The 26,039-nt window shown below is 53.8% G+C and overlaps 1 protein-coding gene across 1 annotated transcript in view; it reads left to right on the plus strand.

The window, feature by feature from the left end:
- The first annotated feature begins 6,254 nt into the window (after positions 1-6,254).
- Positions 6,255-26,039, plus strand: part of Pax7 (paired box 7) — a 91,089-nt gene continuing 71,304 nt past the window's right edge. The window contains 4 exon segments of the mRNA XM_042055344.1: positions 6,255-6,339; positions 8,720-8,955; positions 9,485-9,614; positions 10,391-10,525. Coding sequence (XP_041911278.1) covers positions 6,255-6,339; positions 8,720-8,955; positions 9,485-9,614; positions 10,391-10,525 — 586 coding nt within the window.

Genomic DNA, 26,039 nt, shown 5'->3' on the forward strand with positions numbered 1-26,039 from the left:
TGGGGTTTGCCATGCATAGATGGCCACATACCCTCCTGATATTCCACCTGGCCCCAGAGGACACAAAACACTTAAAAGGTTCAGAGCAAATCACTGACTCCCCAAGATTTGAGCCAAGGTCCTTCAACTTTCCCTTGAGCCCAGACAGCCTGCTTATGTGAGAATCATTCATTCACGCTCTCGTTCATCCACCCAGTGAAAATACATTGAGCATCCAGGAGGGCAGGTGGGAGACAGCAATGCATAGAACAGTGCCCTCCCTCCCACTGGCGGAGCTTCTGGGAGATTCCAAGACCTTTGCTCCAGCTGACAGGAGTGGAAAGAGACACTTCCCTCTCCAGGGAACTAATTTGGAAGCAGGAAGAAGCAGGAGCCCCAGGGAGCCCAATTCCATCAGCTTCCCCTTGGCAACTGGGCAATCTGAGGTGGAGAACAGGTAGCCTTTGATCTTTACATCTCCATTCTCATCCTTCCTGATGTCCCTAAAAAGCCTGGGGGTGCTGAGGCAAAGTTTTCCTGGGCTTGAGGCTTTCCCTGCACTGGTACACAGTCCCAAGCTGCAGGTCGGTCTCAGAGATGTGGGCCAGACTGCACTGGGCTCACTGCCCCTTCACCCCCGCTTTGATTTGGCTAATGAAAATACTTTGAGGGTGCCATAGATGTCGGCTGTGATAAGGTAATTGTCCAAGGGCAAGGTCTACAATCTATTAACGCCCAGACTTGGAGCAAACTGAACTTGGAGGAGGAATCTAAAGGGGCCAGGGCCGGAGGCAGCCCAATGCCATTCGATACTTGGTCTTTTGTTCGGACTGCTGGGAGCCCAGAGGAGGCACATGTGCACCATCCCAGGCTGTGCTCACAGGCTCTTGTACATGTGTGCACACACATGCTCCTAGCCACACTCAGTGAACACGCACATTCCCATACACAGGTTACCCCCAGCACACTCAGCTGGATGGGGGCGCCCACTCTTACACTCCAGGAGTCAAGGGGAAACAGAAATGAGGAAAGGCTGCTACAGATCCTAGTGACTGCCCTGCAAAGGTAGGAAAGGGTACATCAGGACAAGGAGGAGGGAGAGGGGACCAGCAACATTCAATGTAAAGGACGGCAGGAGGCACTCCTGGGTCACCCACACCCACACCAGCTTCATCTGCTCTGCTTTTTATTTCTAGAAACTTCAGAGGTGTAGCCTCCCTGGACCAGCCTGAGAAGAAGGCAGAAGATAAAGAAGCAGGAAAAAATAGGGAGGAGAGAGAGAGGGGAGGAAAGGAAAAGGGGGCAGAAGTGAGGAGGGAAAAGAAGAGAGAGAAGGAAAGAGACCTAAGAGCAGGAAAGAGAGAAGAGTGGAGAGGAAGAGGAGAAAGGGGGAGGGAAGCGAGTGAAGGAGCCCCTAAACCCCACCCTCAGGCTCCTGGCTCTCAGCATGTGCTTCCGTGCCTTGAGAGCAACCATCTCTATGCAAATTGATTTTATTTTTCTGGGGGAAATGAGAATGAGAACGTGAGATATAAAAACAATTGGGCTTCCTTCTCTTTCCCATTCCTGCCTGGGCGAGCACTTTGGTGTCTACACACACACACACACACACACACACACACACACACACCCCGCACCAAAAAGCATGCTTCCTTAAAGAGAAGGCACAGCTGTGTCCCCCAAGGAGCCTCTTCCAGTGGGGCTCCAGAGTCCCACCTGGGAGATCCAGGAGCCTCAGGGCCCTTTGTTCTGGGCTACTCAAAGCCTGTCCTCGTCCCCAGACCTACCCTCTGGTCTCAGCCAACTGCAGCATTCCTGTTTGTGACTCTGGCCCCTCCCATCCCAGGAGCCTCAGGAAATGTCAAAGATCCCAAACCAAAAGCCCTATTTTTCAATGTGTCTTTAGCATTGTGTAAAGAAAGATGCCATTTGGTAATCACGTTCCAAAAATGCTTGCTGCATCTGAGGTGAAATAAACAGCGTCTACTCCCTAGAGCAAAGGGTGCAACAGTGGACACTGGGGGAGGGGGGCGGGGGGTGTTGGTTGAAGTCTCACACATCCTGTTGGTCATGTGTAGACCCGAGCAGCCAGGGCCACTGGTTCCCCAGCCCTTCAAACAGTTCTTATTGGTTCCATTTTCTTCTCCCTTGCTTAATATAGCTCGGAGGGCTCCACTAAAACTTGAAAGGAAGAGTGTTCATGTTGCTGCAGCGCTTTAAAAAAGGGGGAGGTTGTGTGCAGAGATTCCAGACTAGGCTAGGAGAGGGTGGACTTAGGGGACAACTGCCCAAGTGGGGACAGCGCTGGAACAGAAGTGGTTCCTAGGAGGATGAAGAGGATGGCATGTATCATTAGACCAAAGGGAAGAAGGGAAGAGAAAAGATGGAGGAGGGAAGAGGGAGGAAGGGAGCAAGACGAGGAAGAAGACAAGAAAAGGAGGGGAGAAGGAAGGAGAAGAGGGAGGAGAGGAGGGAAAAGGAGAGGACCAGAGAAAGAGGAGGAAAGGAGAGAGGAGGAAAAGGGGAGGAATGGGAGGAAGAGTCTCTTCCCCAAGGGGTCCAGCCCCATCTGGACCAAAGGATTCTGGTCTGAGTTCCAGCCCACAGGGCAGTGGAGGCCGGTCATACTTCTGGAAACCATGGAGATGGGGAGGCGGGAGGACCAGACCACAGAGTCGGGAGAGGAAACCCGCTGGGGAGGAGTCAGAAAGGCTAGGAGGAAGGGGGGAGGAGAAGAGGGGGAGAGAGAGAGAGAGAGAGAGAGAGAGAGAGAGAGAGAGAGAGAGAGAGAGAGAGAGAGAGAGACCCTAAGCACAAAGGAGAGAGAAGACAGATGGTGTGGTGCAAAGGGAGGCTGGGACAGAAAAACTGTGCAGAGAACTGAGGCAGAGGGAAGGAGGAGAGAGAGAGGGAGGGTAGGGGGCTAAAGAGAGCTGAGCAGGGCAAGTACAGGCCATATCGCGCGCGCGCGCACGCACAGCTGGGGCAGAAGTCCTGAGAGCCTCTGAGGCTCTGGAGATCTTGGGAGTTGATTGATGACTTGGGAGGGGGTGCATTGGGACCAGGGGCTAGCCAGGGGGACCAGTCGAGCAGGAGAGTTTCTCCCCGACACCAGCTGTAGCCACCCATCCCCAGGTGAACCCCCCTTTCCCCTGCTGGATGTGAAATCGCCATTTCACCCCGCCACACTTCTTAATTGTTGCAAAAATCATTTGTGAAATTGGTCTCCAACAGGCAAGAACGGCCACGCTCATTCTGACAGACAACCCCGCTTCCTCCCCCCCTGGTGCCCACCCTGCCTGGGCTCAAGGGATCCCCAGCTGCAGGAAGGCAGCGAGGCCAGTACAGGGCCTGGGTAGTGAGTCTCTGTGTCTTTCTCCCTGGCGTGTAGAGAGTGGAAGATCAGCTCAAGGGCAAGGTGGACCCCAACCACAGGTCTGAGGATCCCAGCAGCATCCTCCCTGCACCAAGGTGACCAGCTGGGTGTCTGTCTCACTTCACCTGGGCTCCAGGGCTCCAGTCACGGTATTGATAACAGAAAGACTGGGTCTAACAGCCCAGGTGGCAGGCACTCCCCCAAGAGAGCTAATCAAAATAGCCCACCACTCTTTCTCAGACTTTGCTTAGACCTATGCTTAAACATACATGGACTCTGCAGCATAGCACCCCTATTGAGGAACCCACATTTAATTTATCTATACTGACCTAGGACAGACCCCCCCCACCTGCATATAAAATCCCAAATATGCCAGTGGAAGTCATCCATGAGTACACTGGGACCATGCCACCATACATAGAAGGGTACCTAAAAAACCTGCCATACCAAGGGGTGGATGGATGGACAGACAGATAACTGAATGAAAACACATGAAATGTGTATATTCTATGTTTATAGAGAGATATATGGACATAGATGTGTTTATATAACAATGAATATCCACCTCAAGAATTAAAGACGCCTAGGGTCTCAGCAAGTTTCCCTATTCCCTGAACAGACTACCAGCCAGAAACTCTGTCTCCCCATGTGGCTGGTGAAGGTGCCTGTGGCTCAGGCAACAGAGTCTAAAACTAAACAGCCTCTCCCCTCTCCCCATTCAACCCCGCAAGCAGGTATTTAACAAGCTTTTCCACAGGGCTCCCGTGCCCGGAAAGCCTCCCCCACCCCCAAAAAAGTCTGAGGCTTCCCCCTCGGTGGGGGGAAAAGGGTCAGTAGCATGCTGAGAGGGGCAAAGGTCACAGGTGAGGAGGAGGGAAAGGAAGAGGACACACTGGGGCCAGGCGGCAGAGAGCACCCCCAGGCCAACACCAGACTGACCCCCTCTGCCACCAGGAGAGGGAGGGAGCGAGTTTGGGGGTGGATTTATTTTATTGTAGTTTACCTCCAGGGCTGGGCCAGCGAGGCCTTTTCCTGGAGTGTTGGGGGGGGGGGCGCGGGAGGACGACACAAAAGGTCTCTAGTAGTGGCGTCCTATCCTGCTGCGAGGGCGTTTTCACCCCTAGGAATCTCTGTCCTGAGGCTGAGACCTGGTTACTCTGGCTTCAGAGAGCAGAGAATTGTGGGACCTCTGACCAAACCCACACACACTCTGGACCGTCTGATTGGAGCACCCCCACTCCCAGTCCACCAGTGGAGGAGTTGGAAGTTGAATTGGTACCAAGCTCTGCCTAGCCGTCTCCCGCTCATCTCCCATCTGCCTCCCAGACCCACAGACGGAGTAGCTTCCCAACACCTTGCGGTTCTCTAGTAAGGGGTGCTAGGTGGCGGCCTAGGAGCCAGAGAAGGCGGAGCTGGAAAGGGAGAGTCAGGCTGTTCTCAAGGTTTTGACAGATCCAGGTTTGCCACCAGCTTGCTAGGTACGTCCTGCTGGGCTTCTCCGAGCAGCTAGGCGCGGCGCAACCGGAGCCGAAAAGCCCTGACCTCGTGCCAGAGATGTAAAAAAAAATCTTTCCCTGAGAAGTCACCCCAGTATGTTCCTCCAGGGAAGGAGTCGCTGTCACGGAAAGTTCAAAGTTAGCGAGCTAAACAGAGAAGAGGTGGGAACGGTGAACTCCAGTTTTGGAGGCCGGAGACCCCAGGAGAAGACAGAGAAGCGCCCAGCCCAAGGCCGGCTTCCTACACATCAGGGAGACAGCTGAGGACCCGGGCTGGGGAACACGAGACCAGACTGTTTATCTCTGGACCACACTTATAAGAAGTTGTCCCTACCCTCTCTCTGGGCACCCTCAGCCCCCACCCCATCCTTGGGCTCTGCTTCCTCTATATTTTCACCAGCGGTTCAAATTATCTCCGTCCCCTACCACCTCCTGCAAAGAGAAAGAGAAGGAGAGGGGAATGGGGAGAGAGAGAGAGAGAGAGAGAGAGAGAGAGAGAGAGAGAGAGAGAGAGAGAGAGAGAGAGAGAGAGAGAGAGAGAGAGAGAGAGAGAGAGAGAGAGAAACCAGGTCGAGTTGGAGATCAGAAAGGAAGAAAAAAATATCGTTGGCGACTTCTTTTCGTTAGCGGTCCCCTCTCCCTCCCGAACTGGCCCCCTTTCCCTCCTCATGAATAAAAGAAAAGTCCGAACCTATCAGATCTCTCTGGCTGTCGCCTACTCCCTCCCCTCCCCTACGGTTGAACACTTTTGCACAACTTACCCAGCTGATCGCTCGCGCCCCCTCGCTTTTCCTCTTCTCATCCCCAGCCCTGTCACTCGGGTCGCCTCCCCTCCAGCCAGAAACCCGAGCAGGCGCGCATCCCCGCTCCAGTCCTCCCGGGGACAGGGTGTGAGGGAGAGCAGAAAGAGGCGTGGAGTGAAGGGATCTAGGGGAGGAGGGAGCCCGAGTCAGAGAATAAATATATAAATAAAGATCCAAAGAAGTCCACTCTGCAGCCTCTCGGCTCAGGAACTTCGTCCGGGAGCGCGGGAGCCAGTGGCCCGCAAGGCGCGGCTGGGGACCGAGAGCCCGGCCTGCAGGGCCCTTGGCTGCCGGTGTCACTCAGCTCAACTTCTGGCCCGGCCTGGTGGGCCGAGGCGGACTTGGGGTTGGAGTGTTTGTTTGTTTGAACTTCCTTGTCGCCACCTTCCCCCCCCCCACCTTACCCCCTCTGCCCAGCTTCTGGAAGGGGCGCGTCTGCAGCGGGGGGGGGGGGGGGTTGCAAAAGGGAGGGGGGGGAAGAGGCTAGGGGGGCGGGGAAGAAGAGGAGAGGAGAGGAGGATCGCAGCAGGGGTGAAAGGAAGAGACGCTGTAGTAAGGTTTCTCCAGCCGACTCTGGATTCGTCTCCGGCGTGCGCAGGAATGGCGGCGCTGCCTGGTGCGGTCCCCAGGATGATGAGACCCGGCCCGGGGCAGAACTACCCGCGCACCGGCTTCCCCCTGGAAGGTAAGTGCGCTCAGGAGGCTTTCACCGTGTACCCGGAGGGTCTCGGAGGTGCACACCACGGGGGAGCGAGCGGTGAGTCTTCCCGGGCTCTGCTGGATCCGCGTGCGACCCTGGAAGTTTCTGCAGACGACACTTGTCTGTTTCCGCGTGGGTTCCGCTGACCCGCGGCCCGAGCTACTCGGGTCACCGGCAGCGGCGGGCCTTTCCCCGCAGGGTGCGACTCCCCGGGCAGTTTGCAGCAGCTGCGTTTGGCAGCCGGGTAAATTCCAGTTTTCCCCACTATTTTCTGACGTTTTGCGAAGTTCCCCGGTCTCTACGCAGAGTCGCCGGCTTTCTTCCCTAGTTTTAAGTCGGTCTCCCTAGCCTCGGGATAGGGTCCCAACCCCTTTTATTTCGAAATACCAACAGGCGAAGCTCTATTCCTACCCTACCAAACTGTCCGCTTCCTCCAAAGCAATTTGCAAACCGGCTGTTTTTTTCGGCCCGGAAACAAACTAATTGGAAATAATACATAGTACCATATTTTCCTGCAAAACAAAAACAAAACAAAACACAACTTTTTACTCGGTCTTTCTGAAGTTTGCAAATGTCCCGGAAGAGAAACTCGAGACAGAGAGAGGGTACAGCAATGTCCAATCCAGGGGACTGTCTTGGTGATGAAACGAATTCAGCCAAATTCTTCAGCCACTCGAGGGAGTAGAAGGGACCAGCAGGCGGTGCGGGACCCGGAGAGGAGAAAGGGCCCCTTTGCGCCCCCCTCCCTTTTCTATTTAAACTGATGGAAGGCTTTCAGCCAGTCACGGAAGGGTCATCTGACTTCCTCGGGTCAGGCAGCCCAGGGTGTCACAGGAGCGTTAGAAATGGCTTGCCAATTTTATTTTTTAGTCGCCCCTCTTGTCATTGTGTGGGCCCCACTTGCGGGTGCGGGAGGATGGGAGAGAAGGCGAGAAGGGGCGGTCTGGCAGCCTGCGATCTGGGGAGGGAGACCCCCCTCGGGCAGCGAGAAGCCGCCGGGTCCCCGAATTAGACAGAGGCGAGGAGAGCGGGCTGCGTGATCAAGTGTGCGCGAGCGGCCACGCAGGCGGGAGAGCGCGGCAGCCGGGGATTTGCCGGAGCCCTCTCCTGGAACGAATGGAAGCAAAACAGGCGGCTGAGGACGCACGAAGGATTAGGACAATATTTGCCCAACATGACGCAGAATACTGAGGAGAGCCGAGTGCCGGTCGCTAAAGAGGCTCTTGAATATAAAGTTGGGCGTTTGAGAGCTCTCCAGCGCTAATGGCGTATCCCGCCACGGAGACCGAGTGACTCTGGCTTGGCGACGCACGATTTCTGATTAAATCCGAGGGTGGCTTCAGATACCTACTTTTACAAAGAGAAATGGGGGGGGGGGGTAGGAAAGTAAGGAGGGGGCGGTAGGAACAGCTCAGCAGCCTGAGCCTTTTCTAGCCTCCTCCTTTCCAATTATTCTATCTGCTTTCTCTGCTTGGGCCGCTGTGAAATCGTTGTAATCTTCCAGATCTCTGCAGCCGCGAGTCCCCAAATTGCGGGTATCGAGACCGGATTAGTGCACCGGGTGCCCCCCCAACCTTCTGTGAGAAAATTGTGTAGACTTTGCATTAAGGCCTGCCTGAGTTCTCCCCTCCCCATAACACACCAGGTATGCCTATCTTCCCTGTACACACACACACACACACACACACACACACACAGAGAGAGAGAGAGTGACCCATCTTCATTGCAGCAAAGACTTCTGGGACAGTTATTGCATTTCTGAGACCAAGTGAGGGGTATTTTGGAACTTGTGGTAATTGTGGCATGTGCCCCCGATTTGTCCCCAAACGAAATGAAAACTTTGGGGGTGCTTGGCAGCAAAGGGAATTCGTTAAGGGGTGGCCTGGGTTCCCTGAAGGCAGTCACCAATCATTAAGCTGTGAAGGCTTAAGGTGGCACAACCTTGGCTGCTCAAGTCGGAGCTGTTAATGTTGGGGAGCCCAGAGGCCTACTGATAGTGGGGTCCTCACCCCCAGGGTTGTGGAACTGACCACTAGCCTCATCCAGAGGCTACAGGCCTGTGACCTTAAACTACGGCTTCAGAACCATTTGCCACTGCCACTCCCAGGCTTTCTAGTCTGTCCCTTCAAAAATCCACATCGCCAAAAGGTGTATCTTCATTTCCTGCAGTGTAAGGTGACATCAAGGAACATACAAACCAAGGCTCTGAAGCCAGGGCCCTTCTCTTTCTCCCTGTAGGAGCCTCCTGGAGCTCCCTGTAGACCTTGGAGATCGGCTGGTGGGAGCCTTGGGTCTCAGCTCCCCCTCTCCTGCGCTAACCTTGGTCTAAGTCACTCTGACCCATCATCTTTCCTCCCTCCTCCAGTGTCCACCCCTCTTGGTCAAGGCCGGGTCAATCAGCTCGGTGGGGTCTTCATCAACGGGCGACCTCTGCCGAACCACATCCGTCACAAGATAGTGGAAATGGCCCACCACGGCATCCGACCCTGCGTCATCTCCCGTCAGCTCCGTGTCTCCCATGGCTGTGTCTCCAAGATTCTGTGTCGGTACCAGGAGACTGGGTCCATCCGACCTGGGGCCATCGGTGGCAGCAAGCCCAGAGTGAGTGTCTTTGCCTCTGCGGCTGGCAGTAGACCTTCCCTAGTGTGGGGACCTTGGTTGTCACCTCTCTATATCGTATCACTTAGCAGCCCTGGGTGTCTGGAAGCTTCCGATGGTACCAACTGTAGGACTCCTCCTTGGCGCTGAGAAACTGTCCCATTATCTGAAAATTTGAAGGATGTGAGCACTAGATTGTCCAAGACTTTGAAGCCAATAATCCTCACTGGGATTTCCTCACATCTGCCCCAACACCGTACCTGCACCCTGGCCAGAGGAAATCTCCCTTCGGTGTTGCCTGACATGGCAAGGATTATGAATTAGATTTGATTTTTATTTTGTTACCTATCCCAGTGCCATCCGGGGAACCAGGGACAGTTTCCTTGAAAAACCTAAAGCCCTTCTTAGGAGGAAGGGTATGGCCACAGGAGCGCTCAGCCTGGCTGGGATCTTTTGGGAGGTTGATACTAAAAGTATTTCCCTTCTCCCATCCCATCTCTCCATTCCAACTACCCCACCTCCACTTCTGAAGCAGGTGGCGACTCCGGACGTGGAGAAAAAGATTGAGGAGTACAAGAGAGAAAATCCCGGGATGTTCAGCTGGGAAATCCGGGACCGGCTGCTGAAGGACGGCCACTGTGACCGAAGCACGGTGCCCTCAGGTGAGAAGGCAGCTGAGCCGGGGACAGAACCCACAGGGAGTCTGGCTGGAGAGTCAGCATTTAGGGCTGGAGGGTGGATGGAGGGAAGGAGAGGGGTGGGTGGCACCTGGGAGGAAAACAGTTAAGTGTAGAAGTGAGCGAACACAGCAGGAGGACTAGAAGAAAAAGGGGAGCAGAAAGTTGGGAAAGGAGAGGTTCAAAGAAAGGAGGGAGGTGGGAAGAAGAGAGGGAGGAGGGGGGTGAGGATGCTGAGAGGAACTGAAAAGAAGTTAACCTCGAAGGTAGGGTTCCCCTGAGCTTTGGGGAAAGTGATCTGGAGAGACACCTGCCCCAGGAGGATTGGTGTCCTTGCCGCCCCCACCACCACTATTTGCACCTCTATTTTGAAGCTCAAATCTCAGACTATGCTGTGATGGGGGAAAGCTGCTCAGTTTGTTTCTGACTATAATTTTGTGCAAGATTGCAGGGCCAGGACACACCTGCATAGCTGCACCTAAGGCTGGGGTACTCTGGGTGGCACTAAGGCAGTGGGCTTGTTGTGAGTGCATGCAGGGCACGGGGTAGGCACCTGGTGAGTGTGCAAGGAAGTGTACTGAGAAGCACTAGGTGGGTGCTCTGCAGGCTTACCTGGTCGTGCACGCCCCAGGAATGGCCTAAGTTTCCTAAACCGCCGCTGGAACAAGCCTGAAATGCCTGGGTGCCAGGGAGCCGAGAATGGGCCTCCTGGTCCTCTGCCCCAATAACTTATACTCTCCCTTTTGCCTTTAATTTCTGAGGTTTAGTGAGTTCGATTAGCCGAGTGCTCAGAATCAAGTTCGGGAAGAAAGAGGACGATGAAGAAGGGGACAAGAAAGAGGACGATGGCGAGAAGAAAGCCAAACACAGCATCGACGGCATCCTGGGCGACAAAGGTAAGAACCTGCCGCGGCCCTGAAGCCGCCGGAGACCACGTTTTCCCCAGCTGGTGGTGAGGACCTGTGCGGATTAACCTCTGCCACAGCTGGGACGGTCAGAAAAAAAACGTCGCAGGTTGCAGGCGCCGGTCCGGGCTTTTGAAGGGCTTTACCGTGCTCTGGTGGTATATCCCTCCCCACCATGCCTGGCCAGGGGAGCGGGGCTGTGGGGTTGCACAGTCGTGCACCTCAGCTGTCACTCTTGCCCACCGGCCCACAGCTTCTGCATCTTCCGGAGCTGGCGTTTTGGCGTCGATCAATTATTTATTGAAAACTTGGGCAAGCTTGCAGGGGAGTGGGGTAGGGAGGAGGGCGAGGAAGGAGGAGCCCGCCCGGGGCTCCCTAAATGAATTTGTTAACCAGACCCGCACACGCTTTCTAAACGGTCCCTTGAAACCCCGCCTGACAGCTGACTGACCGCTGCAATCAATAAAAATTAGCGCAGGCCGCGCGGGCCGCCTCTCAGCCCCGCATGGCCAAGGAGGAGAGGGGGGCACTCAAGTGCTTTCCTCTTGGCAAGCACTGTTGTGGCAGGGGCTGGAGGCCAAGTTCCCAGATGCCAAGGGTCGGCGCCCCACACTCTCTGCCCAACCTTAGCTAGGTTTCCTTGCGCCGACTCCCTCGCTCCGACTCCCTCCCTCCGCTTTCTCTCGCCAGCTGCTAAAGCCGAAGTTTATCTTTCAAGTGCCTGGACCCAGGTTTGGACAATCCTGCAGTGTTTCTGTTTCTGGATGGGGAAGTCTTCCCTCGTCACCCCTCCCGTAGAAGTTTTCTTGTCTTTGTTTTAAGTGCGGTCAAAGTGTGGAGTGGATAGGAATAGGGGTGGAAGACTTCGGAATTACAAAGACTGACCTGGACGAGGGGGTGGGGGGTGGGGGGCTGGAACACATATGACAGGGAAGCAGAATGAACCCCAAAGACACTATGGAGGACGTTTACTAAGGACCCCTTGTTGCCCTGAGAATTCTTCCAGAGGTTTCCCAGCCCCGCCAGTCTAGGTGTCTCTCTCTCTGGTTCTTACGAACTTCCCAACCTTGAGGATGAACTTCACAGACAAAAGCCCACTTTTAAAGACAAGTCCCAGAGTCGGAGGTCCACCCCACTAGCCCCCATCAACCTCTACCAGCTTGTTCAAGGTGGGCAGGGGGATTGAGAGGAGGCAGCCCCCCTTTTAGGGCAGCCTCTTGCAAGCGAAGAACGGGCTGCTGACACTCTGGGGGAGGGGGGGAGAGGAGCTGCTGTCCCTCCAGGGACAAAAGGGCCAGGAAGAAAGGGAGGGAGCAGAGCCTAGTGCCCTGCTGTGCCTGGCCTGCCAGAGGGGCCTAGAGGCCAGACTCAGGAGGTAGCCTCTGCTCTACCAAGTAGCCACTGGATTGGCCATTCTGCCCAGAGTCCTGGAACTCCTTCCTGCCAGCGCAGGGTTTATCTCAGTTTATCAGAAAGACAAATTGGACTTTTTTTGTTTTCTTTGTAAAAATCAGTCTGCTTGCTCCTGGTGGGCCCAGAATCAGAATAATCTTTCCAAGGTACATGCTGCAGACCAAGCACCTCTAGGAGGTAGCCCCAGGAAGCAGCTGGGAGATTCGAGTTTGTTAGGAGATAGCTCACGTGTGTGTATGAAGGGCCATGCGTCTAGTTCAGTGTGTGATGAACCGCCAAGAAGTCGCTGACCTCTGAGAAAAGAAAGAGAAAGAAAAGGGCTTGTGTCTTGGGGAATCCCTCTGACTCAGAGAATTCATGGGCCTCACGAAAACCGGTGAGCCAGCTGCTTTGCTAGAGAGAGGGTTTCCCTGCCAGAGACCCAGGACGATTCACAGTCTCCAAGGGTTTAGAAGTCAAGCTGGCCCTTCCAGATGGGGACAGCTGAGAACACAAGTTGAATGCAGAGCGCAGTAAGAATGAATCGGCTTTGCGGGAGGCTGGTGTCCTGACAGATCCCCTGACAGGGTTTGAGTTGTTGTGGGAGTCGGAGTGGCACTCAGGGTCTCTGGATGGCAGTGTGGGCGCTTGTTTCCTCCTGGTGGTTGTATGCCTACCTATGAATGTCTTCGGTCTGAAGAGGCAGGAGTCACGGAGAGGCAGTGGTGGATCAAATGAGAGACGGTTTTCATTCTGGACAAACTTGGTGTCTGGTGTGAGCCCCGGCCAGTTGGCTGGCAGGCATTTGGGGACCGCTCATCTCTCCCCGAAGACATCAGTTCCCCCCCCCCCACTGAGTTAAAGCCCCTCCAGCCAGCGCTCGGGTTGTGGGAGTTCAGAGAGGGCCCAGACGCCCGATTTACCCTCTCCCGTGGAGAGAGCAAGGGGAGGGCTACAGACTCACAACTTTGTTTTGGCTTCTTGCTTTTTTGACAAACGCTTTCTCCCAGGGTCGCCCCTCTCGTGGCGGGGAGCCACCAAAGAGGGGTTTAAGAGAGCTCCTCTTTAAGCGCTAAAGAGAGATCCCTCCCTGAGTCCGTTTCTTCCTATCGTCCGCTTGGCATTTAATAACGTTAAGACTTATTAGAGCTGGTAATGAAAACTGAGGCTGCTGAATAGGAAGCTGTGTTGGAGAGGGGTGTAATAGCTTCCAGGCATGGTAAGAAACTATTTATCCGCAATCAGTCTTCACTCTCAGAGTTTGAAGCACAAACGTTAAGTTGAAGGGTTTTAAAGCAGATTAAATTGAGCTTTTATTTCTCCGCACTTTCATCTCTGAACGGCTCACTCCTGCTTCCCTTGGGCTGATATTCATGAGACTGTGGGCTTTTTTTCCCCCTCTTTCCCTCTTATCCTAGTTAAGACTGAGTTATTAGGATTGTTGCTTGTGAGAATTCTCAGGACTGCTGCCGATAGGGGCTGCGGTCTCACTCAGCTTACCTGGGGAAGGTGGGGGACAGTTGGCACCCTTGATGCAAAAGGGACACTCTCCTTTTCGTCTCTCTCCCCAAGAGTCAGGGGGATGGTAGTTCCGAGAGCTGGCTTGCTAGGGATCTGAGCAGAGAAGGCAGAAGAGGGCAAAGATTTTCCCCCAAGAAATTGATAAGGGCGTGCAAAGAAGGGTTGTCGCCACCGAGAGAGAGAGACAAGGTGGAGAGAGAAATAGACAGTAAATTAACAATAGCTACACAACCTGCGGCCAAAGCTTCAGGCAGCTGACAGTGCTCAAGCAGAAGCGGCAGATGAGCACTTCAGACATAGGATGGCTCTCTAGGCTACCAGGCCCAATGAGGTTATAATTAACATGAAACACTCATAAGTTACTGGGGGATGAGAAATTGTTTTCCCGTGTGGCCGGGAATACCTATGGGTGTCAGGGTCCAATGGGAAAGGAGTCCCGGAGTGTGAAAGCCGTAGAAGGCTGGGGAGATGGGGAGGGTGGGGACCAGGGCTTAGTTTTTCCATCCAGAGTCTCGCACATGCCAGGCAAGCACTCACTCTCCTCCCACTGAGCTACAGCTCAGGCCTTAGGTTTGTTTTCTTTGCATTTTCCCCCTCATTTATTTGAAGAAAGGCAAACTTACAGGTGTGGAGTGGGAGATGACGGGGAAGGATGGAGAGGAGGGCAGAGCCCGGAGTGTTGGGTTTAGACACTTGTAAAAGGAGGTGGGAAACAATTTAATTTGGCAGCGGCGATGGCTGCTAATGCGGTTTTCGGTCGTTTGCCGCACCGGAGGAAGCTGTTTTGATTGTGTGTACAAGGACCTGCCAAATTTAATTAGGCTCCGGGGGAGCGAATGAATGGGGAAGGGGGGGGGGGCAGGGCTCCTCTCAGTCCACACTTCTACTTTTCTTTTTTTCTTTCTTTCTTCCCCCCCCCCCCACCCCAGACTTCACACCTGGAAGGGTGGCTGTTTGGGGAGATAGGTGAGAAGGGGGTTGGGAGGGGCCTTGGAGAAGAGGGCAGGGCCGAAAAGGGACCTAGTCGGCCCATTTATCAGGAGACGATCTGCATTGATTTAAAACTACAACTTCCCTCCTCTGTAAATGTGTGTTTAGAGAAAGGTAATTGACACTCCAGCAAATCAAAGGATTACCCCGGGTTGGCAATCTAATCAAACACAGTCCAGGCGGGATTTGAGTCTGTTCAGAGGAGGATCAGCTTCGCATAATGGGGGCTCCGAGGAAGATAGGGGTGTCAGGCAATTCCTCGGCTTTAGGCAGCGCTCCGCTGCGGACGTGGAGGGAACAGAGCAAGCGTGGGAGGGGGCCCTGGAGGCCCCAAGGCCCGGTGGGGGAGGGGGACGCGGGAAGGTCCTGGGGGAAGGGAACTCCTAGCGAGGGGGTGAGCCCACACTGCGCTGACAAGACCCCCCCATCCCCCAGAACCCAAGACAAGAGTGAGGAGGAGGGAGCTGAGACTAAACGACACTACAATGGGGCGATAACTGTTACAAAGGCGAACACGCGCTCGCACGCTCGCACGCTCGCAGCCCCGCATCCCGCGGTAAATAAAGTCTGCAAACTGCGCTCCAGATAAACGGGTGCCTAAATCTAGTGTGACGGGCCAGGAGAGAAGAGACAGAAGGAGATAAGGCTGGGGAGGGGCGAGGAAGGAGCGTAATCTAATAGAAGACATTCAGAAAACAAACTTTATAAACAAGAGAACCAGCGAGTGCCGAGAGCGCAAACCTAGCAGGGCAGCAACTGGCCGCTGGGTCTGGTTGCTGGGGTTGCTTCAGGGACTCTGGGGATGCTGCTGGGATGCAGGAGCCCGGCCCGGGATGGGAGGGGGCGTTCAAGGAAAAAGCCCGGACCTATAGAAGTTGCTGGAGTCTAGCAAGTGGGGTCCCCCGCTGTGAGGACGCGCGGGTTCTGTGTTCACCTCCGGGCACGCACCCGCAGCGCAGCGGCCATTTCAAGGCGTCTGTACCTAAAAGATTCGTGTGCACAGAGTGGCAGTTAAAGGAATTAGATATTTACCAGTTTGAAATAAGCCTGGCTAAGAAGAAGAGAGAAGAGAGAGAGAGAGAGACACACACACACATTGAAAATATGAGGCTGGGGGAAGACTTCAAACGAATTCATCATTTGGAACGGTGAAGGGAGATTTACCAGACAGTATTGGGAAGTTATTTAGATATTAATAACACATTTTCCTGAGGCGCGACCACGGCAGCCGTCTGCGCTGCTCTCCAAGCTATTTGGCTGGGTAAAATATGGGCGTCTCAAATGTTGGGAGGCGATAAGGCAATCGGGCCAACCCTGGTCCTGAGTCTGCGTCGCAAGAGCGTTAAACCCGGATTAACCTCCCCCGCCCGCCACCCCTCCCCTTTCTCAGCTTTCCAAATTTTTGAGTGGAATTTACATGGAAGGGTTTTAAAGCACACATAGCAACGGCCACAAGGCAGAGAGGTGATTCTTGGTACTTTTATTTTTATTTAGGAGCCTTTTTATGAAAACAGTTGTTACACATTACGTTAAGTATCAATATTACACGAAGCACAGAGAGAGCGGCCCCGAGTAAACGACGGTTCTTCCTGAAGTTGCGATACCCCGTTAGTCCTCGACCATCAACAAAGTTAAGGCGGCCTCACCTGGGGTTGAGGGCATTTTAGGATATAAACCCGTAAACTAACAAGCTCAGGACAATTGGCCTGTGAGGAGAGCTTGAGACCCCAAAAGGAAGGTTCTCTCTGGGGCCTGGAAGGCCTGACTAAGAGGGTGGGGGGTGTGCATTCCGGGAATTCCTGAAAAATAGCTACATCCCCTCCCACTCCGCTAATGGGGTAATTAGGAAACCCAGTTGGGGACCCAAGGTGATTGGAAGACTGAGATGCCCCCCTAAGTTTCTGTTACTCGGGGCCCTCCCTCTCTTTTTCCCGACCCCTAACTCCCGCTGAACGTGGGGAGGAGGTGGAAATGGGGTCAGCACTTTCTGACCCGCTCTGTTGGGACTGGCCCCACTGGGGTCAGGCCGGGGGAGGGAGGAAACTCTCCTTCCCAAATCTAATCAAGGCAGAACGGCGACCTAAGGGGAAGCTGCACCACTAGTAGCTAGATCTCTCCACAACTTCAAACAAAGTGGGGCTGGGGAGAGGCGAGACCGGGATGCGAAGAGTGGGGAGAGCTTAGGGGAAGGAGTGGTGGGGAGAGACTGAACGTGCGAAGGGGTGGGGCCTGCAGGAGGAAGAGAAGGGGTCGAGGGCAAAGGGGAGGTGGGGGCCAAACGAAGGGGTGTGGGGAGAGAGATGTGAAGGCGGGGTCAACAACTTAAGTCCCGGGGGAGAGGGAAAGCCTCCGACAGACCCTGGCAGTTTCAGGAGGGATGCGGGAAAATTGTGTGTGCCCCAAATCCAGTTTCGAAGTACCCCAGAGCTTGTGTCTGGTCCTTTAGTGCTGCAGCGAGTTGAGTTCGGGCGGATTTCCAGGGAGCAGGAGGCCGCCGCAGGTCTTTGGAAATCCATTGCTGCCATGAATTGGCCTAGTGAGCCCGAGGTCTAGGGTCAGCTTGGTGGCTTGGTTGCCAGGCCTTGGAAGTGCGCGAAGCCTGAGTTCCAGTGGAGAGTCAAGCAGCGGCGGGATGGAACCAGGGACCAGAGAGAGTCTGCAGAAGGGCGCGATCGTGGAGACCCACGCAGGAGAGACGATTGGGAGTGGAGTGTGGGGACGCTAAGCAGTTCCAAGGATAGATAGAGAGGGGCGCAGGATAGCAGCTGGAAGGACAAAAGGATGCAGTAGCCGAGAAGCAACCCGGGCCCGCGAGCGCGGCGGCCTACAGAGCTAGCGGGGCCGGGCGGCGGGTCGCAGCGCTTTTGATCCTCGGCGTTGGGTGACACCAGTACAAAGGCTCCTCATCGTATTACCGCGCGGCCCGGCGTCTTCCCGGGATCCAGCCGCTTAATTAGAGGCGAGCGCGCCGGGCTGGTGGGGCGGGGACCCGGGCGGCGCGCTGTGACCCAGCGCTGGGCCTCGGCCAGCGGTGCGGCCGTGAGCGATCCCCCACCCCCACCCCCGCTCCAGCCGTGAGCCCGGCTCTCGCCTTCCCGCTTAACTGTCCCACTGCAAAGTTCCAGGCGACAATGGCTAAGTTATGAGCTCTAGGTTTTGGTTTCAGAGTCAGAGGAATGGGGTGTGTGTGGGGGGGAGGGGGGTGACGATTACTGAAAGACTGCGTCCTAGAGCAAAGTGAAGGCTGAGTGCTGCCCCGGGTCCTGTTCCACCCACCGCTTTTACCTGACTGGGTGTTTGTGGCCCTCAACCGGCCTGTGTTCCTGGGCCTCAGCAGCTACCGGTGGGCAAGGCTGGAGTACCAGGGCGGGGCAGAATGCACCAGCCCCTAGTCCCCAGTACACTAGTCTTGCAATTTACAACAAGTCGATGAGTTTCTCTGTGCCTGGGTTTTCCATGGACAGGGATTTACACAAAGGTCCCTATCATTTGGATGGGATTCTGGAGCCATTTGACAGTCAGGTAAAAGCTAGACAAACCAACCAAGCCTTTACTGCAGTCCATAGGGGCAGAATTTTAAATACTGAGTAAAGGCATGCCTCTGCTTCCTGAGGTCACACCCTGCTCAGAACGCCACCGCTACAGTTTTTGATGACCCGTATTCTTTAAAGAGCCCCAGTTTCCTAGAATGAAAAGGTTTCCATAAAGGGCAGGAGGGGAGTGAGAGCTAGCTGTCTGGCCTCACTTCCCTCTTTTTCCAAAAACAGCCAAATGCTGGGGAACACAAGTAGTGTCTAACTAGTCTTTCTCCAAAGCAGCCTCTCGGCTTCATGATTGGAAGGGTCTTTTCCCAGGCATTAAAATTTTTTCATTTATTTATTGTTTGTTTGTTTGGGATTGAGTATGCATATGTGGAGGTCAGAGGACAATTTGCAGGAGTCCGTTCTCTCTTCATCATGTGGGTCCCGAGATCAAACTCAGATCATCAGGCTTGAAGGCAAGCCCCTTTACCGGCTGAGTCATCTCACTGGTCCCTTCACAGATAAGTGCGTATGTGATGTCCCCTTTCGTCCCATATCACTAAAGGAAAAAAAAAAGGAAGGAGAGAAAACTCTGCCCCTGAGGAGTAAATACATATGAATCTCATCATTTATTCTTTAGGACTTTTGTTAAGCATATTTGAGGGACCAGGCACAGTGTTAAGCGCCTAAATTATACTCCAGATATCCGGTCCCTGCCTTCATGAATTCTGATCCTGGCAGGGAGAAACAGATAATAAGATAAACACTGCGCCCGTGCGTGAGCGCGCCTGTGTTCAAGTCTGCCTGGGAGCACACAGCAGGGCGTGTTGGCGCTGCCTCTGAGTGGAGCAAGCAGGCTCCAAGTTGACCTTTGGAGTTCCAGGCATCCGCTGCCCGGCTTTGTGCATTGAGGGTTCAAGGCAATGGTGGAGGGAGGACCGAGTCTCTTGTCGTCACTAAGCTCTTTGTCTGAGGAACCAAAAAACCTGAGATCAAAGAAATCCCGGCAGGACAGAAAAGGGGGTGGGAACAAGAGAAGTAGCTTAGAAAACTCTAACCTGAACTTTTCTGGGGTCCCTTTGGGGAAAGCCCCAGCGAGTGGGCTGGGATCCTTCTGGGGGTTCCTCTCCAAGGCTGGAAGCCTCAGCGGGGCTGACAGGTGATCAGCCACGCCTCCGGATGTGAGTTTAATTTCAGACAACAGGTCTTTAAGGAGATTGGAGAAAGTGGAGCCCAGCCTTCAGAGGTGATCTGTATGGGCCTGGAGGTGTTGGGGAGTGTGATGTGGAGTTGGGGGGAGGTGGCAGTGTTTGGGTTCAAGCTTCCTGGAGCTCAGGAAGCTGGCTTAAAGTCTACCTTGGGTTTATAAGAGCTGTGTAGACAAGAAATCAAAGAAAGCTGGAGTTTGCCTCCTAGGCAAGTTTTGGGGTTGATAGGGATGGGGGGGAGTTTTAAGGAAAGTTTTGGATCTTTACTTCCTAACGGAAGCTTCCAGAAGTACCCCAATCCCATGCTTTCTCTTGTGATTACAGAACCAAGAGATTTGGTATACTGAGCCCTTCAGCTCTGAGTTAAGATCCTGACTCCACCCCCATCCTTGTAATTTCCTTCTTCGTCAGGACTTCCTGGATTTGCCCTTTCCAGGGCCCAAAAATCCGGTAGAAAACAATAAATTCCAGTGGAGGAGGGGGGCTGCAGCTGGAAGGCACCTTGGGCTTCAGCTCTGGACCTCCCCTGACCTGGGGGCCAGTACCCTTCTTCTCATCTTCCTCCTGCTGACCCCAAAGGAACAGGAGTCAGTCGGAATGCCCACCCCTCTAGTGAACTGCCCCTGTATTTCACGCCTTTATTAGTGGGGCTTCAAGAAGACCCTGGGGAAAGAGACTGTGGAAGTTTATTGAAAGTGGGAGACTCTCAATGTGTTCCAGTTGGGACATTCCCTTCTATAGCCAGATGGGGCTACAGTGAGGTCTCACCAGAGCCTGCCCCTAACCAGGCTGCAAATGGCCTTTTGCTCTGCTCCCCAAGGACCCGTTTCTCTCGCAGTTTGGTGGGTTCCTATCCCAAAAAGTCTAGCCTCTGGCAGGGAGCCTTGCAACAGCAGTGACTTCCCAGTCAGCCATGGCCTCAGTTTCCCCGACTGATCAGCTGCTTTGATGAGAGCCTCCGGATTGGAGAAAAGTCTGGCCCGGTAGGGGGAAAGCTCCCTGGAGCCTGACAGGGAGTCCCAAGCAGTGGAGAGGCCCTGGCTCCTCCTCCCCTCAGTCGCTGGCCTGCTCTCGCCTCAATGGCCACTTTAGAAATACAAACAACTTTAGAAATAAAGTAACCAAACTCCCAAGGGGCTTTGAAGCCGCGAATGCCTGGTGGCGCTTTGCTGTGGTGTGGGCCAGACCCGGGCCTAATCTTGCTTTCATTTCCACCGGTGGCTGCGGGGGAAGAGCTCCCGGCCTCTGGGCCCCTCAGGAGGCTCATTAGGCCACAAAGAGCCCCCATTATCCTGAGAAGAAAACGGGGAAGGGGAGGCGAGGGGGAAGCGAGGGGGGGCAGCCTCTGAGCCAGTCTATTGACTTAGTAGATGAAGTCAAGAGTCGCACACGCGGGGCCTCGAGGGACGGGGGCAGGCCCACAAAACCCCCAACCAAACGGGAGCAACCAACTCCCCCCCCCCCTTTCTGCTAAGCTGCTTTAGGGTGACTGCCCAGGCTAGCCACCGAAGGCCTAGAATAGTAGGCCCCACCAATCTAGACCTTAGCTTGTGGATTGATGGGACGGTGGTGAAGCCTGCTCCCCCCCCTCCCCCCGGCCCTGCGCACACTGCTCTGCCTCTGGAATGTCCCAACTTAGAGATCCACCTGCCTCTGCCTCTGTCTCCCAAGTGCTAGGATTAAATTCAAGTACTCTTGGCGAATGGCAGGTGGGCAAAGGTCTCAGGATGCTGGGAAGAGGAAAAGATGCTTGGTGAGTCCAGGAATCTCCAGAGCACCTGAGCAGCTGAGCAGTGTCCTCCTGCCAGTTGGAGGCTACCAATTTAGCCGCTAAAGAGGAGGTGATTGAATCTGACACCCAGGAGGGTCCAAGGAGGAAGAGGATGCTGAGAGAACCTAGTAACTCAGAGAAATTTCTCTAAGACTCCATGTACTTTTTCTTTTAGACAGGATTTTCTCTGTGTAGCCCTGGCTGTCCTGGAACTCGCTCTGTAGATCAAGCTGGCCTCCAACTTAGAGATCCACCTGCCTCTGCCTCTGTCTCCCAAGTGCTGGGATTAAATTCAAGTACTCTTGGCAAATGGCAGGTGGGCAAAGGTCTCAGGATGCTGGGAAGAGGAAAAGATGACACCATACAAACCCAGCACAAACTCCCAGCTTCCTCAGCATCCTTCCTCCTTCAAGAATTCCTTCAAGAGGCAGAGGTCCTCCTCCGTGACCTTGGCATGTGGGCTGTGACTCTACAGCCAATGATGAGTAGGGGGGAGGCAGGACCTGGACAGATGGCCACATCCTTCCTGTCTACAAACCTGAACTTGGAAAGGTGATAGACTCAGGGAGCTGCCCATCTACAGAGGACCAAAGGAGAAAGAGCCAGCTCCGACAGTCGCACCTAACTGCAGATGAATGCAAAGACCTTGGTAGCCTGGTCCCTCTGCAGGTAGAGGCTGGGCAGCTGGGTGGAGAGAGTGAGGCCAAGCACTGGGGACTGAAAATGGCAAAAAATCCCTCCAAATAGGTATGAAAGAGGCAGGGGAAGCTGAGTGGCAGACTCCTCTTCTCCCTGCCTCTATTCCCCCAACACACTTGGCCTGCTGCCCATAACATCCTTTCCTGTACCCCTGTACCCTTGAGACAAAGTCCATGTGACCCCTGCATAGATGATGTGCAGTTGTGCTCCTCTTCAGCCATTCATCCTATCCCAAGAGACTAAGCTTGTCATGGTGGACTGTGCTGGGGAGGGGCTCGCCCAGGGACCTAGCTGTAGGCTTCTAAAATGCTGAGCTGGAGACTTCAACATAGAGCTTATTCTAAGGGCAGTGGGGAGCCTCAGAGTGATGGACTGAGCAGGGAATGTATTAGAAGGCTTGGAGGTTGATGCTGTGACCTGACCCGATGGGAGTGGAGAGCAGAAGATGCATAGAGAGGTGGCAGACCTCCCTGCTGCTGTGGAGGGAGGGAGGAGGCAGCTCTGTCCTTGAGTCCTCCCTGCCCTGGAGGCTCCAAGGTGTGGAGCCAACAGCTGCCACCTGGGGGTTTTCCTCTTCAGGCTGGGTGGACACAGACTTGTCCAGATCCCAGAGCTCATCACTTCACAGTACAAGGTTGGAAAAAGTGACAGGAGTGAGACGGAACAGGTCACAGAGATTATGGGTTGAGGGGCAAGATCAGAAAGCAGAGGACAGGGCATTCAGATGGCACTGGGTGAAATCCGCTCCTTTCTCGTCTCTGCAGACTCTTTGTGTTGAGCGTGGCACATGCTTGAATATTCCACTGAGGGGGAAACTGAGGCAGTGAGGTGGTTGGTGGGGAGGAGTACTCTCTTCTGTGTCAGCTAGACCCTAATGCCCTTGGTTTTCAGTGGCCTGGAGGGGGACCCAGCCACACTCCTCTGTTTGTTTGGGCTGGACAACTGAGGCCCACCACCCTCCCCTGTCTTTCATGAGCCCTGGACCTTCTTCAGTCCCGGGGGACACTATGGCTCCAATAGGCACCCCTATTAACCATTTAGTATGTTAACATCCCCAAGTATCTTATGAGGGCTGAGACTAGACAAATGTCTCAAACATGGCCTCTGAGAGGTCTGTTTTGTCACCCTGTGAAAGACCCAGTAAACAATAGGGACATGGAGCTGGGAGGCCAGGTGGCAGCAGACCGGCAGGAGTTGGCAGTGGACAGAGTGAGCCCCTTCAAGTCTCTGGTCCTTGGAGCTCTTTTCCCTAACCATGGCAAGGCTCAGCCCGGTGGTTTTCAAGTTGTGTAGGATGGGTACGCGGAACTCCAGCTCTGCGCAGGTGTGCACCAGAGGGGAAGATACACAGGCGGACTTGCTGGGTCTGGTGGAGGGCATTCCAATGAGGCTAGACTTTGTCCCAGGGAGGACAGGCGGGGCTGCTTTCCAAGGCTTCTCTGACGGGGCCAAGGGGGCGGAGGGGAAGCTGTTTCTCTTGGAATCAGAGCCTGGGGCTGTGGTTATTGGTCCTCAGAGATAAGGTGGTGATACTTATCTGGTGGCAAGTGGATCCTCTCCCTTTCTAGTTCCCTGATTAGAGAACTTTCTCTCCTGGCTGAGAGTCTTAGGCAGGGCTGTTTTATGGACCCTGGTGTCTGTCTCTCAAGTTTGCCCAGCTTGCTGCATGACAAAGGCAACAGATCGCCCTGGGCTTTACTGGTGATGTTGGAGAGGGAGTGGAGAGGCAGGCAGTGTGGTGCGTCAGGACATTTCTCAAGGGCAGATGCTGCAGAATGTGAAGAATGGAGGCCGTCTAGCCAGCAAGACAAACTGTGTGTCCCAGGTCATTTGATGTCCACCAAGGTTGAGAGTCACTGGCCTAGTATAAAACACGGGTGTATAGATAAAGAACCAGAGGCCCAGAGAAGGGGGGGATTTGGTAATTGTCACAGAGCAAGTCAAGAGCACCTGAACAGAGCCACCATCTCCAGAAGGCTAGGTCCTTCAGTGGAGCATTCTTCCAAAGTCGATGGGTTCCTTGTCCTTTACACATCACTTGTCCCTGTTGAGAATCTACACTAGCTGGGGACCACACTCTGCTCTGTCCTGCTGCTCCCTGCTCTAGCTTGGTCCATGGGGTGGCCTCCTAGGCAGTATGTCTCCATCTCAAGCCTGGTATCTCCCTGATCTGTAGTTTCCATTCTCTCTGTCCCCTGTCTTGGCTTTCCCACCCAGCCATTGAGTCACACAGACAGGAAGGGAACTGGAGCAGAAGAGGCACCTGGCCTTTGGGGGGGGGTGCTAGCTAAGATGAGGGGAAAGACTGGAGGGTGGTCTGTATGGGATGGAGCTGACAGGAGCCGGCTAAGTGAGGGATTCCCAAGTCAGTGCATACCAGGCCCTGGGGGTTTTGAAACAAACACAAACAGAATTCCCCCTCTTATGCATTTAAGGATTTACAACAAAGATGATACATGCTTGTGAAATTGTTTTATTTTTATTATTTTTCCTATTATTTATTTATTTACTTATTTTGGATTTTTCAATACAGGTTTTGTGTGTGTGTGTGTGTGTGTGTGTGTGTGTGTGTGTGTGTGTGTGTGTAACAGTTCTGGCTATCCCGGAACGTGCTCTGCAGACCAGGCTGGCCCTGAATTCACAGGGATCCACCTGCCTCTGCCTCTTGAATACTGGAATTAAAGGTGTGCCCTACTATCACCACCCTGCTGGAAATTTCTTTCTTTTCTTTCTTTTTCTTTCCTTTTTTCCTCTCTTTCTTTCTTTTTTCTTTCTTTTCTTTTCTTTTCTTTTCTTTTCTTTTTTTTTTTTTTTTTTTGGAGACAGGGTCTCTGTATCCCAAGTTAGCCAGAAACTTACTGTGTAGTCAAGGATGGTCTTAAGTCTCTGCTCCTCCTCCTTCCTGCCCCTTCCAAGTGCTGAGATTATAGGATCCCCCCACTCAGGTCATGCAGTACTGGTGACTGAACCCAGGGCCTCACGCATGTTGGGCAAACACTATACTAACTGAGCTACATCCCCAGCCCCTATGGTTTTTTTTTTTTTTTTTTTTTTTTTTTTGGTTTTTCGAGACAGGGTTTCTCTGTGGCTTTGGAGCCTGTCCTGGAACTAGCTCTTGTAGACCAGGCTGGCCTCGAACTCACAGAGATCCGCCTGCCTCTGCCTCCCAAGTGCTGGGATTAAAGGCGTGCGCCACCACCGCCCGGCCCTGGATTTTCTAATAATAAAAACTATTAACTAGGGCTGGAGAGATGGCTCAGTGGTTAAGGACACATGCTGCTTTTGTAGAGGACGCCCCCTCCACCATTCGGAAGCCACACAGCGGCTCTCACAACCATCTGGAAGTCCTGTTCTAGGGACTCAGACACTGTCTTCTGACAGACACCAGGCACACAGGTGGCACACACACACACACACACACACACACACACGAGGCAAAACACTGTCTTCTGACAGACACCAGGCACACAGGTGGCACACACACACACACACACACACACACACACACACGAGGCAAAACACTGTCTTCTGACAGACACCAGGCACACAGGTGGCACACACACACACACACACACACACGAGGCAAAACACTCATGCACATAAAGGAAGAGAAATTAATTCAAAAAAATTTTGAAGTATAGAAATTAATGTTTAAGGGGTCACCTTTGGATCCATGGGTAACCTTTCAGGGAAGAACTGACTGGCATCTCTCTGCGTGGCTGTGATTATATGTATCTGAGTGTCCCTTGTAGACCTGGAGCTGGAGGAGGGTGTAAAGTGGACCATGTCAGCTCACTCTGTGACCACAGAGGTGTGGACCATGAACCCCAGGTTGAGTTCCTAATGATCTCTGTATGCTGCTGCTTCAGGGAGCATCCTTGGGAATTGTTTCTTTGTTTTCTCCCCTTGGGCTGCTTGTGATGTTCAAGCTGTACCCTTAGCTCTGTCCTGAGCTTAGAGTTCCTAACAGGTTAAACACCCACGTCCGAACATTTGCAGGTGTTTGTCCTCTCAAATCAACACCCCCCCACACACACCTAAATGCCTCCCCTTCCTTCCCCCTTCTGCACCTGCCCCAGCTTCCGCCTCCTCGGCTTCAAAGCAGCAGGCTGGGCTTTACCTGCCTGTCTTTGAGAAAAGCAGTCAGGCCTGAAAGGGGAAGTGGTATTTTAGGGGCTTAATTAGACACAGGACAAGAATGGAGGTTAGCGCTCTGGTTGGGCCAGAAGAGATTGTTGGGATTAACACCCAGGTAAACCTATCAAGGCCTCAAGCCTTGCTGGCCTCCTGGCAGCAGGCCGCAGGTAGCAGGAGAATCCTGGGCAGCAGAAAGCCTGGGCCAGCTGGGCTGCCACCCCAGGAACCATACTGGGAGGTGTCAGGAGTCTAAGTGGTGTGTGTTG

Source organism: Arvicola amphibius, chromosome 6, assembly GCF_903992535.2.
Source record: "Arvicola amphibius chromosome 6, mArvAmp1.2, whole genome shotgun sequence".
Taxonomy (NCBI): domain Eukaryota; kingdom Metazoa; phylum Chordata; class Mammalia; order Rodentia; family Cricetidae; genus Arvicola; species Arvicola amphibius.